Genomic DNA, 19,096 nt, shown 5'->3' with positions numbered 1-19,096 from the left:
CTTTTTATCATTCCCATGCATGCATTCTCACCTCTCACAATGCCCTCCTTCACCATTAACAACTTTTACTACCTTGCTCCCTTCCTTCACTACCGAACTTCCCATCCAAAACTTCCCCTTTCCTTTTCTTCTAATTCAATGAAACTGGCATCAAAATTTTCATGATCTCATTCATGGCGGCCCCGATATACTCTTCTCTCCATTATACAACCTAACAAAACTAACCACGCTTATTGCTAGATACAACCCTTTGATTAAGTTAAACATGCTGAAAGACCTGAAACCATATCCAATAACATTTTCTCACTTGATATCAGCATCTAGAGGTGATACAAAGAAGTTACTACGTGTGATGAAGGCATTGTACCATCCAGGGAATTACTATCTGATTCATGTGGACGCTGATGCTCCAGAAAAAAAGCATAAAGAAATAGCTGAATTTGTGTCTAGTGATCCAGTTTTTGGCTCTATGGGGAATGTTTGGAAACCAAATTTGGTTACTTATAGAGGTCTTACTATGCTTGCTACTACACTCCATACAATGTCAATATTGTTGAGGTCTTTCAAATGTAATTGGATCATTAATCTTATCGCCTTTGATTATCCCCTAATTACCCAAGATGGTATGATGAGTGGCCCCTTTCATTTTTGTTTTATTTACACTATCCTATTTCGGTCCACCATTTTTACTTTTTATTGAGTTGGTGATAAGAATTGTGGCAGCGATTAATTTTTAAAATATTTTTTGTTTTGAAATATATCAAAATAATGTATTTTTTATTTTTTAAAATTTATTTTTAATATCAGCACATCAAAACAATTCAAAATCATAAAAAAATTTAATTGAATTAAAAAAATAAATTTTTTTAAAAAAGCTACAGTGGAGGAAGAAAACTAAACTTGTTGCGGCGCTGCCTTATGACATGAGGGGTGGTCAACTAGTGTTTGTGCTGGTGGATAGTAGTGGAGCTGGTAGTGGATAAGCCAGCGGCAAGATGGTTGGTGGATGAAGAAACGGCAGAGAGAGAGAGAGAATAAAATTGGAAGAAAAAAAATAAGGGAAGAGAAACTTAATGTTTCACCAATTAAGTCCCTAATAAAATTAATTTGACCCATTTAAAGTATAATTAAGTCCTTGCACTTAATTAAATTCTTTAATTTGACCTAAATTAATTCTTAAATATAATTAAACCTTTTAATTTGACCCGTGATTAAATCAAATTGGCATATTAAAAATTTAATTATGTCATTAGGCTTATTTTTTATGTAGATTCATCCAATAATGATTTAATTTGATCTTGAATCTGCATTGTCTTTTTAGTTTTAAGTACACTAAGGTACAATTAAGCTCTTAATTCATTCAAAATTGCAGCTTGATCTTTCTCTATATTTTAAATCCTCACAGCTTACTTTTGCCAAAATGTCAGTCTTCTTATTACTTTTGCCAAAATGTTGGTCTTATTATTATTATTATTATTATTATTATTATTATTTATTATTGATTTTTTTAATTTAAAAGGAAAAAGGGTAATTTGGGAAATAAACCAAAAATGTTATGGTATAAAGTATGTAAGAAGAAAAAAACTAGTAGGGCAAAAAAGAAATATGGAATAATGGGGTGGGGGGGGGGGGAATAATGGGGTGGGGGGGGGGGGGTAAATATGCAAAGAATAAGAAATTAGATTCTTCTTTCATGGTCGGTGGTTCTTCATGGTTAAAAGGGAGGAATCACTTTTTTTTACTTATTTTCTACTAGATTGCATCAAAGAGAGAGGTGTAGTTAGGAATAAAAAGCTATTTGATCTTCGGGATGGTAATCTGATACCTCCTCCACTATCAACGAAAGACCATGGTAGGACATTGCCACTAGAATTGCCTTTGTGCACTACTAGTAAACAAATATCTTTGCCATCATCTTTTGAAACTAGTTCTTCATCTCGGGTACCTACCACAAACTTATATGAGATGCCAACATCTTGAGCACTTCCTCTGGCATCTCCATCCATTGCTCCATCTATTGGATGTGATGACAAGGGATTTACTCTTGTTACTCGGAAGAAAAAGAATAAGGATATCCCCAAGACGACAACTCGGGCAACTCGTACATTTACTCCTTATTTGGCATCATTTTATTATAAATGATGCTTTTGCTTCATAGAGAAAGTATACTCATAACCTTTCCAACTGAGTGGTAATCCTACTTAAGTTTTGGTTATTTTTATTTCAGTTGGCTGGCTGGTTTATGCTGCTTTGTATGTTTTCTTTCATTGTACAAGCTTGTTTTTTTTTTTGGTTGACCTTATAGGTCCTTTGTAATGCTTGGAGCATACCTCTTATATCTTGTATTTTTTTTTAGATTTATACAGCTTAACCTTTTCCAAAAAAAAAAGGAATAAAAAAGGGGTGATTAAGGGTTTGTAGGGTTATTTTGAAGAGAAAAATCAAAAGTTAAGGTTTAAGGAGGAGAAGAAGAGAACTTAGAATTTTCTTGCATTCCATCATTGAACATCATTCAATTAAGGTAATGCATCTATCCAATGTGATTAATTGTTTTGATTTTATATTTTGACGAAGAAGTGCAATTGTTAATATTATGTGGGGATTTGTGATGTGAATTGTTGTAATGATGTATTTTATGATTGAATGATGTTTATAAGCATATTGGCTCAGCCTGTTATGCGTACCCATCACCTGTTGTGATCCCAAAAGATCCATATCTATTGGATACAGGAGGCTTTTTACTAGGTGGCCTGCTTTGGGCACTTGTTGTTTTACCCAGGAGAAATATGAGGCTTGATGGGGTGCTGGGAGGAGGACTCATAGCTATTTATTTGATGTCTGTGTCTTCGAGGGTAATTCAAACTTTGAGCTCTCCAATTTGATAATACACATGCTTAGCTGTAACTAGCTTCCTTCCTGTACAGTGATTGATAGCTTTAGAGTAGCACTTCAGGTGATGAACTAACTAGCTACTTCTGAGTGAAAGTTTGTTTATTTCTTTTAAGCTTCCATGAAAATTAGAATGGCCCATGAACCTAAATTTGTAATCTTGATGACACTAATTTGAAAGCTATCAGAATGAATTCAGAGCAACTTGTTTGAAAACCATTTTTGCATAATTCATTTTTTATAGTAATTTTGACGAAATGATGAATTTCTACTAATGTGCGATACCCTGGTATTTCAAGACCCAAGAATATCAATCACAGAACATTTCGCAAAGCAATTAAATGGGGCCTGGACTATATTCATATATAGAGCTGTTAGAAAATAATTTGGGATTTCATTTGATTCTCCAGCTGTTGGATATCATGATTTAATCCTTGATTTCAGTATTGTTTCAACATGATTCTGGAAGATATTTGTTTGATTTATATGCATGTATGATTATTTTTCTCGTTAAGTAGGAGATTTAAGTGTGTGACTTGCATGCATGCGGATGCAAATGATGGAACTTGGGATTTGGGATGTTGATAAGCTGCCTTGTCAATCACTAGTTTAGCATGGTTCTGTCAAGAAAACAGATTGATAGATGTAAATATTGTGGGTTAGCATAGCTGAAAATATGAAAAGGAACTTGTGTTTTTCTTAGCAGAACAATACAGAAAAGAAATTTCATCTGATTGATTGTCAGGATTTGCTTTTTGCGCATCTTTAGCTGTCATGGTTCTTTTCTCCAACATGCAGCGATTTCCATGTTATATACATCATCACACACAGAGAGACTCATTTACCAAAAATCTTGATCAGGTTTGTGCTCTGCAGCACTTCAATTTTGCTCATTCCAACGCAATGAGGAATTGAGTGATTCTCAATATTTACGTGTTAAGCACTTTAATGGTGATGCAAAATTATCTGGGGGCAGCCATTTTTCTATATTCCCAGACCCCACTATTAGGAGGAAGCAACCAAACTTATCACATTCAGCTTTGGTCCATCTTAGTGGCCGTGATAAAATACTTCCTGGCTAAGGCACAAGTAAAAGTCCAAACCCAAACTATATCTAGCTAGAAACTGAAGGTTCTGATGTAGAAATGCCAGAAGCAAAACAATAATCGATATTGGAAGCGAATGAAGATGACAAAAGCAGAGTTGCTTTATTATATTATGAATCCAATTAACAATATTCATAAGTCAACAGAAACGTCAGCAGAAAAGGATTAGATTCAATGGAGTCAGTCAATTTGGCCTGCGTGAGCTGCATTAGCCAACAACAGAGTTTGGCCCCAATAGACATTGCTTACAGAGCTTGTGCCAAATTTTATGGAGGCACATTATGGCCGAGACATTTGATGCAACAGTTGCAGAGACGTAGAGGCCTTGGATTTAGCTGATTTTGACAAATGATTATAAAGAAGGAAGATACTGGCAAGCTTCTAATATAGTACATATCTTCTATATGAAAAATATTTTTTTTAACATGATATGAAATATAAAAAGTTAACTTGATTGTAAATTTAAATTGTAAAATTATAAAATAATAAATAAATATTTTAACTAATTATATATTAATAATTTTAGTTAAGTAGTAATTAACAAGATAATACAATTACAATAAAAATGAAATAAACAATAGAAAAGGTTTTGGAATTTCTAAATGAAACATCCACACCATATTTTATTGGCTTTTATATCAGAAATGGTTGCTCGCATTCTAATAAAATAGGCAACATAATATTTTTTTTATAGAACAAGGGATGAAATATTCCATCGCATATAAAGAGCATTTCGAATGGAATATACGATGAAATATTTCGTTGACAACATTTGATAAGGTTGCCGATAGAGTCATCGATGAAAAATTAACCATAAAATTTGATTTTTTTAGCATGAATATTCCATTGATGATATTGTTGGAAAAATAAGTTTCCAATAGAATCGACGATGAAATGCAAATCCTCGACAAGATACTGCCGACGATATGTTTCTGTCACAAATGAAATATTTTGTTGAATTTTTTCAATTCCATTTGTATAGTAATTATTGATAGAAGTTTTTCCTTAACATAGAAGAAATATTTTGTTGGCTTTTTTCCAGTTTTCTTGTGGTGGTTAAAGTATAATGTTTTTTAAAAAACATTGATGATCTAGTATAGTGAGCATCTTGTGTATGTACTACTTTTAAATCTACTTTTTAAAAGGAAAAAACAATAAATCTACTTCTGAAAAGGAAAAAAATAATTTGAAACACTTTTTTAAAAAAGAAAAATTTGTAACCAAAGGAAAATAATTTGGACATATAAGGACTAAATTAAAAAAAAATATAAGAACCTAAAAGACAAAGGAAGAGTATGATAGCATTTAGTTACTGTCTAGAAAAAAAAAAAGAAACAACTAAGATATACTTTGACTATTGGTTTAATGACCTTTTCAATATACTTTGACACATGGATATCCTCAAAATAGATCTATAAGATGATTTTTTTTTGTTATTTAATTATATTTTTAGTTAATTTTGATTTTTAATAATTTTTTTGTTTAGCAATGAATTCTTTTACTTGTGTAAGTTTTTAACCATTTATAAACAATTTTTGTGTTGTTTTTAAGAACATATTATTGAAATAAAGACTTTAAAAATACACTATAATTTTCTCGATTTTTTTATAATTTCTAGATGTAATCTTTGAGCTTAAAAACCCTAGTTTTGTTCACCGAGGATAAGATATCTAAGAGGACTAATTTGTAATTCAACAATGTAAAAATGAAGACTTAACACAGACATATTTTGAAACCTTTTACTTTACTTAAATAGTAAGTATATGATCGAAAAAGAAAAAGAAGTACCATTATTAAAAAATCAATTATTTATGAACAATCTTTTCCTTTGCAAGCTAAGCTAGTGTTAAGATAATATAGTTTGTAATTTTGAGGGATATAATTTATCTGGTCAGGTTTTAGGTTTACTTTTAAGAGATCATCAGTTCGAGTCATATAAATCTCATGGCCACTAAAGATTTACATAATCGTTAACTTTAAGGTTTCTAAAATTAATCGATATGCATGTAAGCTGGTTTAGACACCTATATTAATTAAAAAAGTAATTGCCTTATCGAACATTGAACCCACCCAATTTGCATACAAATTGCAAGGAATTGGACCCATTTGTTGCTGTAGTTTTGTTGCTACCTCCACGAGAACATCATCCATTGCACACTCCTCTGATTTTATTCAATTACAAAAAGAAAAAGAAAAAGAAAAAAGAAAAAAGAGAGGTTCTTTTCTGTTTTATATTTTTCCTTGTTTAACGAGTACAAGAAGACCCAAGGGCCCTCCCTCCCTCCCTCCCTCACAGGAGCTAACCGGCGAAGACATTGAAGGCGGCGAGAAAAGCGAGTGCCTCAGGGGAGGGCCTCGTCTTTGCAAGTTTAAGCTCTTTTTCGGGCCACAAAAGTTCCTTTTGCTTTTTCGCTTTTGTCTTTCTTTCTTGCGTCAGCTCCATCCATTGCCACTACATCTCTTGGCTGACTCGGATGCCAACTGTCACCAAATCCCATTTCCTTTTATTCCACCACTTTTCATGTTAGCGATAGCCATGGTACTCTTCCTTGTAAATCACCTCATTTATTTATTTTTATTATTTTTGGAATTATATAAGAAGTTTGACGGGAGTACTATCTTTTAGACTGACCTTATATTAGTTTAAATTATATATATATAAAAGAGGATTAATTTATCTTAAACTTTTTTTTTAATAATGAAAAATATTAAAAGAATTAATGAAAATAAAAGGTAGTTAGATAACAGCTATTATCCAATTTATAAATTTTGGGCACTTGCACATTAGTGCAAACTAGATAAGTATTCGAGGTTATTACGGTGCGGGTTACACTATTTTTTTTTAATCTAACAAAAATTTTTTTATTCAAGTTTGGCAAGCTATCTTGTTAAATTTTGAGAAAAAAATTGCCACTAGCAGCCAAGAAATTTTGAACCCAAAAAAACCAAAATCCTAAGATGATATAAATGTTTTTTTTTTCAAAAAAATACTAAAAACATAATTTATTAGAATGACTCGGGTTTTATAGTATAAGCTATTAAACTTGTGATTTAGATCATAGACTGTATCGTGTTTATATTTTTTTAAAATTTACCTGAGTTGGGTGAAGGGCTAAATTTGATTTTAAAACTTTGTTCTTTATTAAATTATCTTTTTGTTCTATGAAAAAAAATTGGAGTTTGTAAAATTGAAGATTTTGCTTGAAATTGTGAAAAAACCCACAAATATTAAATTAAAACAAATTATATTGTTCAATTCAAAACAAATAAATATTAAAAGATAAAAATAAAAAAATAAAATAAAATAAAAAAACTAAAAAGACCAGGAGCACAGGCTTTGAAAAGCCCATGCTCCTTGGCCCTTTAATTTTTATTATTTTAGGGACGAATTACATGTTGTTTGCCCTACCTCATTTAAAAAGAAAACAAAAATAGAAGGTAATATATTACTTGCTATGGTAAGCGACATAACAAATTATTGTCTTCTATGGTAAGCGACATTGCCTTTTATGGTAAGCGATATGATAAATTTTGGCTATTTATAATTGCTGAAAACACCTAAATATTACTCTAAGGATCTAAAAACACCTATTTGGGAATTAAATCACTATTTAACTAGTGAATCAAAATAAAATTCTAAAGCTTGATTTATTTTTTTTGGGGCAAGAAAAATAGAAAAGAAGACCTAAATATAACTTTTCTAAGCAAATGGAACCCACTAACACAAAAAACTACAATTGATGTTGTTGAAAAATGAATATTTGTCAGTCTTTTTCTCTTTTTCATTGTAATCCAACAACACTCTCTTTCTCTCTTAAACGTAAGGACTCAAATGAAAGAAAAATAAAGTTTTGAACTTAATTATATAATTTTAAAACTACAAGGATGAACAATGATTTTTGACAAAACATAAAGACAAAAAGTTTAGAAATGATGCTAACACATTTTTTTTAAAAGAACTTTAAATATTTCACTAATATAGTTTCGGCTTCTAATTTTTAATTATTCTAAGATAATAAAATTGGAATTTTTTTTGTGACCTTGAGCACAAAAAATAAAAATAAAAATGACAAGATGACTTTTTGTAATTGAGATAATCACATAAAAGATATATAAAAAAATTATTAACTCCAAATCTCCAACAACACAATATTAAAAGTTCTAATTAAAAAGAAAAAAAAATAGTGAGGGTCAAGAATTGACCCCTTTTTTATATAAAAGTAAATCACATGTTATTTTTTTTTCAATTTCAATCCTCTCATTTTCAATTCCTTATAAATAATCAAATTGATTTTTTTTTTTGATGAAACCAAGCACCAACATTATGATGTGTAGCTTTTCAAGGTCTCAATAATTTTATAAAAAATAAATAAAAATAAATTATCAATGAAGAGTATCAATCAACACAACATAAAAAATCAAATTTAAAAAAAAATTAATTCCTTTTAGTTTTGCTTTTTAATAATAATAGATAAACTCAAACACATAATCAACAAGACAGCTTGTATTATTTTGTTTTCTTAGTTTATACATATAAAATAACCCCAACACCCTAAAACATTTAAGTAGACAAATAATAATAATAATAATAATAACAATAACAAAATAATACAGGTGGTAAAATAAGGAGACAACAGACATCATCGTGATCGTGATGGCCTTTTCTCATTTCTATAAACTACCTTAAAACAATTTGAATATCTGAAAAAACAAAGAAAAACATTTTTTTTTTTTAAATAAAACTTCTGATCCCTTCACCTCTGGACTTTTTCAGGGTGGATTAACTTGGAGAGGGATTTGTGATTTTTTAATTTTAGTGATAGAAAGAATCGTTAATGCAATGTTTGACATTATGTTTTATAAGTATTTTATAAGTTTTTTTTTATTTTAAATTAATATATTTTTAATATTTTCAGATCATTTTGATATACTAATATTAAAAATAATGTTTAAAAAATAAAAAACATATTATTTTAATATATTTTAAAATAAAAAACACTTTGTAAATTTCATTTCATCTTATTTTTATATTTTATTATTATTTTTTATTTTTTAATATAATAATACTATTGTTTTAACATAATAATACTAGCAGTGTTTGATACCGTGATTTAATTATATTTTTTAAAAAATTTAAAATTTAAATTATTTTTAAATTTTGAATATTTAAATACATTAATATTAAAAATAAAATTTAAAAATAAAAAAAATATTATTTTAATATATATCTAACCAATAAATATTTTTTTAAAAAATATTAATCACACTCCCACCCCGTACAGTCCCCAACAATTACTTTATAAAGCTTATTACTCACTAAAAGGAAAAGAAAAGAAAAGAAAAAAGCCTATCCTTTTCCATCTCTTTCTCTTTCTCAATCTTTTTTGACATTCCTTTTGCTTTATATTGTTGTACTAATTTCTATATGGGTTTTGGTGTCACTATCACTGCTCTTCAAAGCTTGCAACTTTTATTTTGATACAGCAAAAAAACCATGAAGGGTGAGTCCAAAGATCCAGCTTTCAAGCTCTTTGGTAGAAAGATTCCGGTGCCTGACACTCAGTTTCCGGCCGAACCACTAGCCAAGGTACACCCACATCTATGTATATAATGATATTCCCATTTTGCATTTTTTTATGTAGTTTTTGGAGAGGGTTTTTAGTTAAGTTTTATAGCTGAAAGTCTTGAGATTTTACCTCGGTTGTTGGATTTGTATTGGTTTGTGCACTAATATGATGTTTTAGGCTGTTTTTGTGGTCTAGTTTGATACAAGAAGCAATGAGCTTGAGCTTAAATTAATCTTGAAATTAATATAATAGAGACCGTATTTTGTTGTTTCGTGTTATTGGTTTTTGGTTGAGTAAACACTGGCATGAAAAAGTGGTCATTTCTTGATGGGAAATACTGAAGGTCTTTGGTTTTTAAGTTTTTGTAAGCCTTGTAGTTAAGAATAAAGGATGTCATGTGTTGTTTGTAGAAATATTGTTTTTGGGATATCGTGTTCGAAACGCAGGTTCTGTTTCCTCTGTTGTTCAAACGTGAAACTTCCTTTCCTCGTATGTTTTTCTCTTTTCTTTTGTTCCTTCATTTGTTTTTTTTTTGAGAAGGCATTTACTTGTTTGAGGAATGATGTAAATATAACTAAGAATTTTTGAAAAAATTGGGCCCAGAATTTTCTTTCGATGCCAGAAATTCAAGTTACTAATTTTATGTTTGTGTGATTTTAGCTCGATGGTATACATCTTATTTCAAATGAGTACTTTCATTTCTGATTTAACCGTGGACTGTAAATCGAAAGATGAAATTACTTTATCTAGGAAAATCTATGAAATATTGTTTTTCATCTTTTATAATGAGAAAAGCTTTGTGAAAATAGGTTGTATGTTGCATTTGATCTTCCTTGTTCATTTTGAATTAAATTCTGAAATATTTTCCAATTGATTGATAGTGGGGCTGAAAACGAATAATTCATCATACTTCTCCTGTTGCATGAAAAGTGATTTAATCATGGCAATCATACTCCCAACTGCTCCATTATTTTTTCTTGTAAGTTTAAAGCAGGTTGAATTTCAACTTTGTTTCCCATTCTTTGTATACTATCAAAAGTTGCCTTTTTTTAAATAATTATTCTTGTTTGTAAATCATGCTTTGATGTGGTAACTGCATTTTTTGGTGGCTGAGCATGATCCCTTCAAGGCACGCTCATTTTATTTTATGATACAAGTCTGATGGAGGAAGAGAAGAAAGTAGCTGGAAAACTGGAAAAATTGATTAGTCTCGAGCGAACCAAATTCTCAAAATTTCCCCTCTTTATTCCTGTTTAAATTCTTTCAGCATAATGGTACTCCTTTTATTTGTAATGTGGTGAAGATATATAGGGCCCTTAATTCCATTTCAACTCTGCTAATCTATTTTTTTCCCTTAATTTTGCAATTCTATTCCGACTCTGATGTTCTTTTGTTTAATATCAGGGCAGCTGCAGTGACATAACAAAATTAGAAACTAAGGATGCTAGTGAAGAAAACTCAGAAGAACCTGAAATCTTCTCTGCTTTAGGACAAGGTGAGGAAGAGATCCAAGCTGCAATGCAAGTGAATGAGACAGAAGTAATTGCTAAGCCTAAGGAAGGTCAGCTGGAGACTAATGGTACAGACAAAGAGGGAGTCTTCAAGAAGCCAGATAAAATTCTACCATGTCCACGATGCAACAGTTTAGACACAAAATTCTGTTACTTCAATAACTACAATGTCAACCAACCGAGGCATTTCTGCAAGAATTGCCAAAGATATTGGACAGCTGGTGGAACAATGAGAAATGTCCCTATTGGTGCTGGCCGTCGGAAGAATAAGCACTTAGCTACTCAATATCGTCAGATATTAGTATCTTCTGATGGAATGCCTATTGCCAGGATGGAAAACTCAGACTCAGCCGGTCACCAACTTTCATCATCTGTTGAATCTGCGGCCACTTTGAGTCCCTCAACGGCAAATGGGACGGTTCTAAAATTTGGTCCTGAAGCACCTCTTTGTGATTCAATGGAGACCGTGCTTAATCTTGGAGACCCAAAAAGAAATGTTGAGATGAGTTCAGTCAATTATCAAGATAATGGAGAGGAGCCGCCCTCATGTGGATCATCCAAGGCACCTTTCATTGTTTGTGAAAATGAATTGCCTGAAAATATTATGCAGGAGCAAGTTGATCTGCCAGCATCTTCTAACAACCTCAGCGCTCCACATTCTCTGCTTTGTTATTCTGTTCCTTCATGGGTTTTTCCTTGGAATCCAGCTTGGAATAACGATACTTCCATGGCTGCAGCTCAGTACTCCTCTGGCCAGGCTTGCATAACAAATGTTCCCACTCAAGTTCAATTGTGCCCCACACCAATGTTGGCAGTTCCCAGCATTTGTCCGCCCAACATTCCTTTGCAATTTGTACCTGCTTCTTATTGGGGTTGCATGCCCACATGGACTGCTGGAACTGGAAATGTACCACTGTGTGGATCGAATGGCTGCCTTTCTCCATCATCCTCTACCACCACCAGTTATTGCTCGGGAAATGGCTCACCAAAATTAGGCAAGCATTCTAGAGATTCAAAATTTATGGATGAAGAAAAGACAGAAAAATGTATATTGGTTCCGAAAACTCTGAGAATTGATGACCCAAGTGAGGCTTCAAAGAGTCCTCTATGGGCTACATTTGGTCTCCCGCCTGACCAGAAGGATCCCACATCAAAAGGTTCTATATTCAAGAATTTTGAAACCAAAGCAGAAGGCTGTGGTCATGTATCTGATGCCACTAATGTACTGGAAGCAAACCCGGCAGCTCTTTCTCGCTCTCAAACCTTCCAGGAGAGTGGCTAAAGGACACCTGCTGAAATTTTGAACGGTGAACCTCACTCCCATGATCCTCTCTAGGCATATCATGGGTACTTGGGCTTCCCTTCAATTTGCATGCAATTCCTGCTGATCTAATTCTGATTAAGCCTGAAAGACGAGTTCTTCGAAATCAAATGCTGGAATATAAGCAGCAGCGCTGTCAACACATATCTCTTCAAGTCAACATTGTAAATAATAGGGGTTGTTAAATGAGTTGTTGCAGCCTATCTAGATTCAACTAATACACTCATATGCCTCTTTTACTGCTTAGATTCAGCAGAAGAATAAGATGAAGCTCCGTCTTGTATGTGAATTAGAAGGCTAACCAATGTTTTCTGAAGCTGGAGGATCTTTTCTGAAATTCTGTAACTGTGTTCTTGTTGGCCATACCTCAACCACGTCGAGCGGAATGGTAAATCTCTTCCGGAGTTTGTAAAGACCAGTGATTTAGGACTTCATCTAAGGTTTCGACTTCTGTGTAAATTTGTCCGGAAGTTCTTTTAGCCTGCTAGGGTGTTATTAAACATGACGACTCCATAACATGGTACAGGGACCAATCCTGGTTTCAAAGCAAATCACTCAGCCTCCATAACTGGTGTCCTCCTGAATTGTTCGACTTAGTTTAAACCTGATTTAAAAATGATATGGTTTGGATAGTTTTTAAAAATATTAAAATGATATTTCGGATTGTACTCGATTAAACTAGGTTTAGATCAAGCTCTTGATCGAGTCTAATAACCTTGTTTTCTTGGTTTTTTATTGGTATGAAGAAAAACAAATAAATTATTAATGAGAAATGCATTATTTTTTATCGGAATTATCTTTTATGATTAATGTAATATTTTTTTGTTTTGATAATAATTTTTTTTTATTAGCAGCATATTTAATTGAATAAAAAGTAACAACAATGTGGAAAAATTCAAAAACTCTATAATGATTTGGAATAAAAAAAATGTATGTTTCTATTAAAAACTAAATTTTCTTATTCGCTTTTTAAATTTTTTTTTTTACAAATCACCAAAGCAAACTTCAATTAAAAAAAAGGATCATGAATCTATCATCTCTCTTCAATCATAAAAAAAAAAAAAGAGAACAATAAATTTTTAAAAAAGTATATAAAGATCATGGTGAGCTAACTTTTTAACTATTCTCCTGTTTATACTCTCTTTTTTAACTGTGCCAAGTACGTGGTTTCGTTAATCACAATATATAAAGCTCATCTTTGTGATTATATTCCTTCTTTTTTCCAGAAAAAGTTCCTTTCCTGTGACAGGAATGATTCACCATTCCTAAGGAATATGTGCCTCGTGAGTCATCTCATTGGAAAGAATGGTTTCAATAGTTTCCGAGATAAAAGCAGTAAAGTCATGTTGGAAAGGCACTTCTAAGGCCACTATAAAAGTGAGATTCAAAATAAACTATTTAATAAGAAACATTAATACAATTTAAATAAATTGTTAGAAAAAAAAATAAAAAATTGACCTAAAAAAACTCTTGGCTACCGTATTTTAAAAAACACTCAAAACCTTCTAAAAACTCCAATCCCATCCCATACAGAAAAGAAATAAGTTTTGCTTGTTGTTTATATAGTAGGATGGTGTGAAGTTAAACCTATATTGAAATTGGTTTTATAAAACATGTAATTGACACTTTTAAGACAAAATTAAAAATGAGGTAACTCACATTTAAGGTTAAAATCTTTATTGGAATGTTAACATGTTTTAAAACTAATTAAAGATAATAAAAAATTATTATCAAATAACCTTTGGATAAAAAAAGTTTTAAACTCAAAATAGTTTTGTAGATTGGCTAGTGAGCTTATAAGTCTGGGCTTTGGTTTGATTAATAAAAAATACTTTTTTTTGCAATAAAGTCCTTGTAATGATTAGTGATTTTTAATCCCTAAAACTTCTTAATACATACATTAATTATAATGTGATAAGAATGAATGTATTTATGAATTTTCATGAACTGTGATAATTTATGAATATTTATTAATAAGCATTCATCATAATTAATAAACATTAATGAATTATGAGTAATTAATGTTTTGGTTCTCAACTTCTATAAATAGGTGTTTTGGATGTGTGGAAAGTAAATCCACAAATTTTCTAAGTTCTTTTCTTCCTTTGTTGTTTGTTCTTGGTTTTTCTAAAACTTGTTCTTTTATTCATTCATTCTACTTTTCATCACTTGTTTTTTACCTCTATTTTTCAATATATTACAAAAATTCCTAAAATGGAGATTTTAAGAATGGAGTAAAGAAAGAAAAAGAGTATCAAATCGGGCAGAAAAAGAGAGAAAATAAAATATCTCTTTTTTTTCTCTCACACACACATCAAACTCTTTCTTGTTCTTTGCTGAATTCCAGCCCAAACACAGCCAACAAGGTTTCCTATCATGGAAGCAACATCATCAATCACGAAGCTAGTAGCTTCCTTGTTTTCCAACCAAAACAATCTATATTTCCTCCTTTCGATTGTGAACTCGAACTGAACAACACAATAATTTGGCTAACACCATCACCACCAATGGTAGCACAACTTCCAACCATTATTGACCATAACAGTCCACCTCACAACTATAAATGACAGCAACACCAGGTAGAGCAACCAAGCATTCGACAAGAGATAGACAATCCAAGAGATAAGAGGAGAGAGGAGGAGAAGACCCGAAACTTTGAGTGGTTAGATTTCTTCCCATAGGTGGTGGTTAGTGTGCATCACTCTTAGTGCAAGAAGGAAGGCAAGGAGAAGGCACTCCCAATCCTCCAAAAAAACCCCTCATTGGAAGTGGTGTGTGGTCCCACGCGTTGGTGATAGTAACGATGCGTGATCCCACACACCAACATTGTCTAAATTGTCAATACTGCCACCACCACTCTAGCAACTTCCCAATGACCCCAGCCACTCTAGAAGATCAATTCCAAACGCCAAATAATTGTTTTAAGTATGATTAATATATTATTGATTTTTTTGATAAAAGATTGATTATTTATTGTGATGGATCGCTATTATTTGAAGTGATATCATGCTATTGAATAATCCATATGTTATTCTAGAATGATTTTGATTGGGTAATGTGTTATGGATAGTTGAGAAAGCTTGTTAGTGTTGAGATTGTGAATTTATTTTGTGATGCGGAAGTGTTTTTTTGAATTGTTGGCTGTGGGTGTTGTATTTGGCACAATTTTATTTTTGTAAGTCCACTTGGGATAAATTAACCAATTTTGGTTATTATCATAGGTTAATGAATATCGGGTTGAAATTTTATTTTCACAAGTCTACCTAAGATAAATGAGCCAATTTTGGTCATTCTCCTAGGTTAATGATTAACGGGTCAATTTCACTTTGTAAAAGTCCACCTAGAATAAATGACCCAACATTAGTCATTATCCTAGGTTAAGGACAAGAGAGTTTTAAATTATTTTTTCTAAATAAAAAATTTATAAGAAACAAATATAAAAGGTTTTCTTTTCTTATGAACCTGGACTATTGGATTTGAGAGTGACCCCCGACAATACCCTTTTAAGTTACTATCTCATTCATCCAGTTAGTTGCTTTCAAAAAACAAAGTCATTTACGGTGACAATATTATTCTTAAAAAATTAAAATATAAATATATGTAAAATTTTAATATTGATGTTTATTTTTATATACTCATTTTTTTATTTTAATATGAATATTTTATATTCATGTTGATGTGCCTGTGTGATGAATTTTCTTGTGTTACTTTTTGGGACACCTTTATTTGATGGTGTAAATGGATTTGGGGTGGATCGATACAATCCCACATAGACCCATTAATTGTGAGAGGTGGCATTCTTGTTTTATATATATATATATATATATATATATATATATATATATATATATATATATTCAATTTTTATTCAAAAAATAAAAAAAAATTAGAAATTTAAAATCCAAAATATTTATGGGACAAGCCCTTGAGCGGTAATAGGTCAAAATGCTAGAAGAATAATCAAATTAGAATATGATGGGCTAAAGAAAGAATTAATTTGAAACAAATTTTAAGGTTAAAATCTAACTTGACCAAAATTGAAGAATTAATTAAGTTTAAGAACTTAATTCTAAAAGGTTTAATTGTCTTAATTGAAGAACAAGTTAAGTTTAAAAGTCAATTTGGCCAAAATTAGAAGAATTAATTAAGTTCAAAGACTTAATTAAACTTCTAATAAGTTTTGTTGATTCAATTAAGAACTCAGTTTAAAAAAAAAAATTAAGTTTGGATGTCTACTTCGAATCAATCTGTAATAATTGGAAGATATGGGACCCAATTGAAAATTTGAAGAGCCAAAATTCCAGAGATCAAGAGGTTTTGTGATTGATTAAGGATGTATATACTGAAATTGAAAGAATAAGGAGTAAATTAAAACTCTTAAAAATCCTATTTAAAAACCATAATTTTTAGGGTCTAGACAAATGACATGTTACTTAGATTTTAATGAAGAGAATGAATAACACGTCATTTAGTCATTGTTTCTTTTTGTTCATCTTTAGCCGAGAAGAGTAATTGAGTTGCTATTTTCATACGAATAATTGTGACATCTTGAACCACCTTAAAGGCTCTAATTAGCACCAATCGACTGAGAAACACTTTCTTTACAAGGATAAGCTATCCTTATCAAACATTTATACCTCATTTGGCATAATGCCTCCCCTGCATTAGCAGATTCAAGTTGATTAAGGGAAAACCTTCTAACCAATGAATGTTGAGTTCTAGACCTCCAAATCAAGTGAGGTTTGTTTCTAATGGTAAATTTGCATCATCTCTACAGGGTTCAGGTCCATGAATGGTATGTTTATGTTGAAATATCCACAATGATTTTGACAAAATACCCAACCCACTTAGATATGACTGAAAAAAAATTCACCCATGAAAGAAAAGACTATAAAGTTGTTTCCTCATGCTTGGATTCAATTTACAAAAAGACAAAAATAGAAACCAGGCACAATCACTTTTAAGATGAGGGTTTTGGAAGAGAAAGAATAAGAATCTTTCATAAAATCTCTTGGAAAAACCACCATGGTTTTACAACTTCTTATTTTGTAATAGGGAGGTCGATTTTTGGAGATAAAAAATATAGAGAAAACATAGAAGATTTTTGGTTTCTAGTTACAAAAAAATAGAGAGAAAAAGTTAAGAAAATCTAGAAAAAAAAAGCTACATTATTCAAGAAGGTATACCTAAATCTTTGGTGAGATGGTATAGCCTAATGGGCACACCTCTCTTTTAATGTCTTTCATGTCTATATTTTACTTGTTTATTGTTAATTCTATTTATTTCATTTCAATTTAGACGTAATGAGTTCAATTTCAATTTCATTTCTATATTTTTTTTCTTAGATTTAATATGCATTATTTAGAAAAAAAATGAGTTCAAAATGGTTTTAAGTATATAACTTGTAGTTCTTTGATTATTAAAATCATGTAATTAGCATGTTTAAATGTCAATTTTGATGTTTTGGAGTTCAGGTTGATCACTTAGTTTTGTTTTGGTTGAATGCATTGATGTTTTATTTGCCTAGACTATGATCTTAATTTGTTCTTTGACATGATGTTGATTTTAGTCAAACTTTTGTACATGTTAAAGATGATGAAAGAAAAATTCTAAAACTGATGTAATAGTATTCAACGATCCTAGAAATGTGCTTTTAGTTTTCTGTTGATAATGTGGGTGAATTATTGGTTTGTTTCTTTTACTTGTTTTCTTTTAGTTTTGAAAGTTTTAATAGGTCATCATAATTGTGTTTGAAGTAGGTTTTGGCCAATATTACAATATTTTAGTCAATTTATAGATTTAAGCCTTTTTTGGCTGGCTTCTGGGTTTTTCTAGATTTATGATGAAGGTTCTTAGGCTGTCATTTTTAATTTCTTAAAAACTAATGTGTTGATCTATATGTGTACTTAAATTGAAACTCAAACTTATACATGATTGTTTTATGCTCTTACTTTATTTTTTTGAAGCTAGTTTTGGATTAATAGATCCTAAGCACTTTTAAATGCTTGGGTTATGGTTAAAGGTTTTCAGGTATGGTTCATGCGATTTATGACATGTTTTCCCCATTTGATGCATCATTATGCTTTAATCTCCCTTGTTTAATCTCTCTGTGACTTTTATACGGTTTTGTTTAGTTTTTTTCGTTGATTCAATTTCTGGGTTTGTATGAATATTCTTCATGTTCTTGAAAAAACTCAAGTAAAAATACCTTTTGATCTTATTTCTTTCTTTTCTATTTATGGGTCATTTTTCGAGCTTATAGGCTTGAATTGGGAAACCCAACACACGTGGCTAAACTAAGTCCATCAAATGGTAAAAACATATTTGGCTAATTATAAATTTTCAAAAGGAAAAAAATGAATTTTTTGCCTTTAAAGAGAGCTTGCTAAACACAGCCTTAAAACAAGTTCTAAGCTTACGATTTTTAGCTAAGGGTGTGTTTGGCAAACACGCCCTATTGATTCTGTTAGCATTGTTTATTTTTTTCTTTTTTAGTGTTGCCAAACACAACCCTTTATTTTTTTAATAATTCAATTTTTATGTCTTCAAGTGACCTATTTGCAACAAGTTTTTTATGTCTATCATATTTTGCTCTTTTTATTATTAAATTTTTGGAATTGTAATCTACATGCGAGGTGTTTTTTCAATATTAAATAAACTTGTTTCCTTCTACAAAAAGAACAAAATATTTCTTTTAAAAAA

General features: G+C 30.9%; 1 protein-coding gene across 1 annotated transcript; it reads left to right on the top strand.

Moving 5' to 3' along the window:
• The first annotated feature begins 9,341 nt into the window (after positions 1-9,341).
• Positions 9,342-12,945, top strand: LOC133668291 (cyclic dof factor 3-like). The gene is made up of 2 exons (XM_062088066.1): positions 9,342-9,582; positions 10,967-12,945. The coding sequence occupies exons 1-2, from the start codon at positions 9,490-9,492 to the stop codon at positions 12,353-12,355; spliced, it is 1,482 nt and encodes a 493-aa protein (XP_061944050.1). The 5' UTR covers positions 9,342-9,489; the 3' UTR covers positions 12,356-12,945.
• The last annotated feature ends 6,151 nt before the right edge of the window (positions 12,946-19,096 follow it).

Source organism: Populus nigra, chromosome 11 (genome assembly GCF_951802175.1).
Source record: "Populus nigra chromosome 11, ddPopNigr1.1, whole genome shotgun sequence".
Taxonomy (NCBI): Eukaryota; Viridiplantae; Streptophyta; class Magnoliopsida; order Malpighiales; family Salicaceae; genus Populus; species Populus nigra.
The sequence above is the reverse complement of the archived record's forward strand: the minus strand, read 5'-3'. Positions and strand labels throughout refer to the sequence as shown.

Coding starts and splice junctions, on each gene's coding strand:
- LOC133668291 (XM_062088066.1), top strand. CDS start 9,490: ATGAAGGGTGAGTCCAAAGATCCAGCTTTCAAGCTCTTTGGTAGAAAG. Junction 9,583..10,966: donor CGGCCGAACCACTAGCCAAG/GTACACCCACAT, acceptor GTTTAATATCAG/GGCAGCTGCAGTGACATAAC.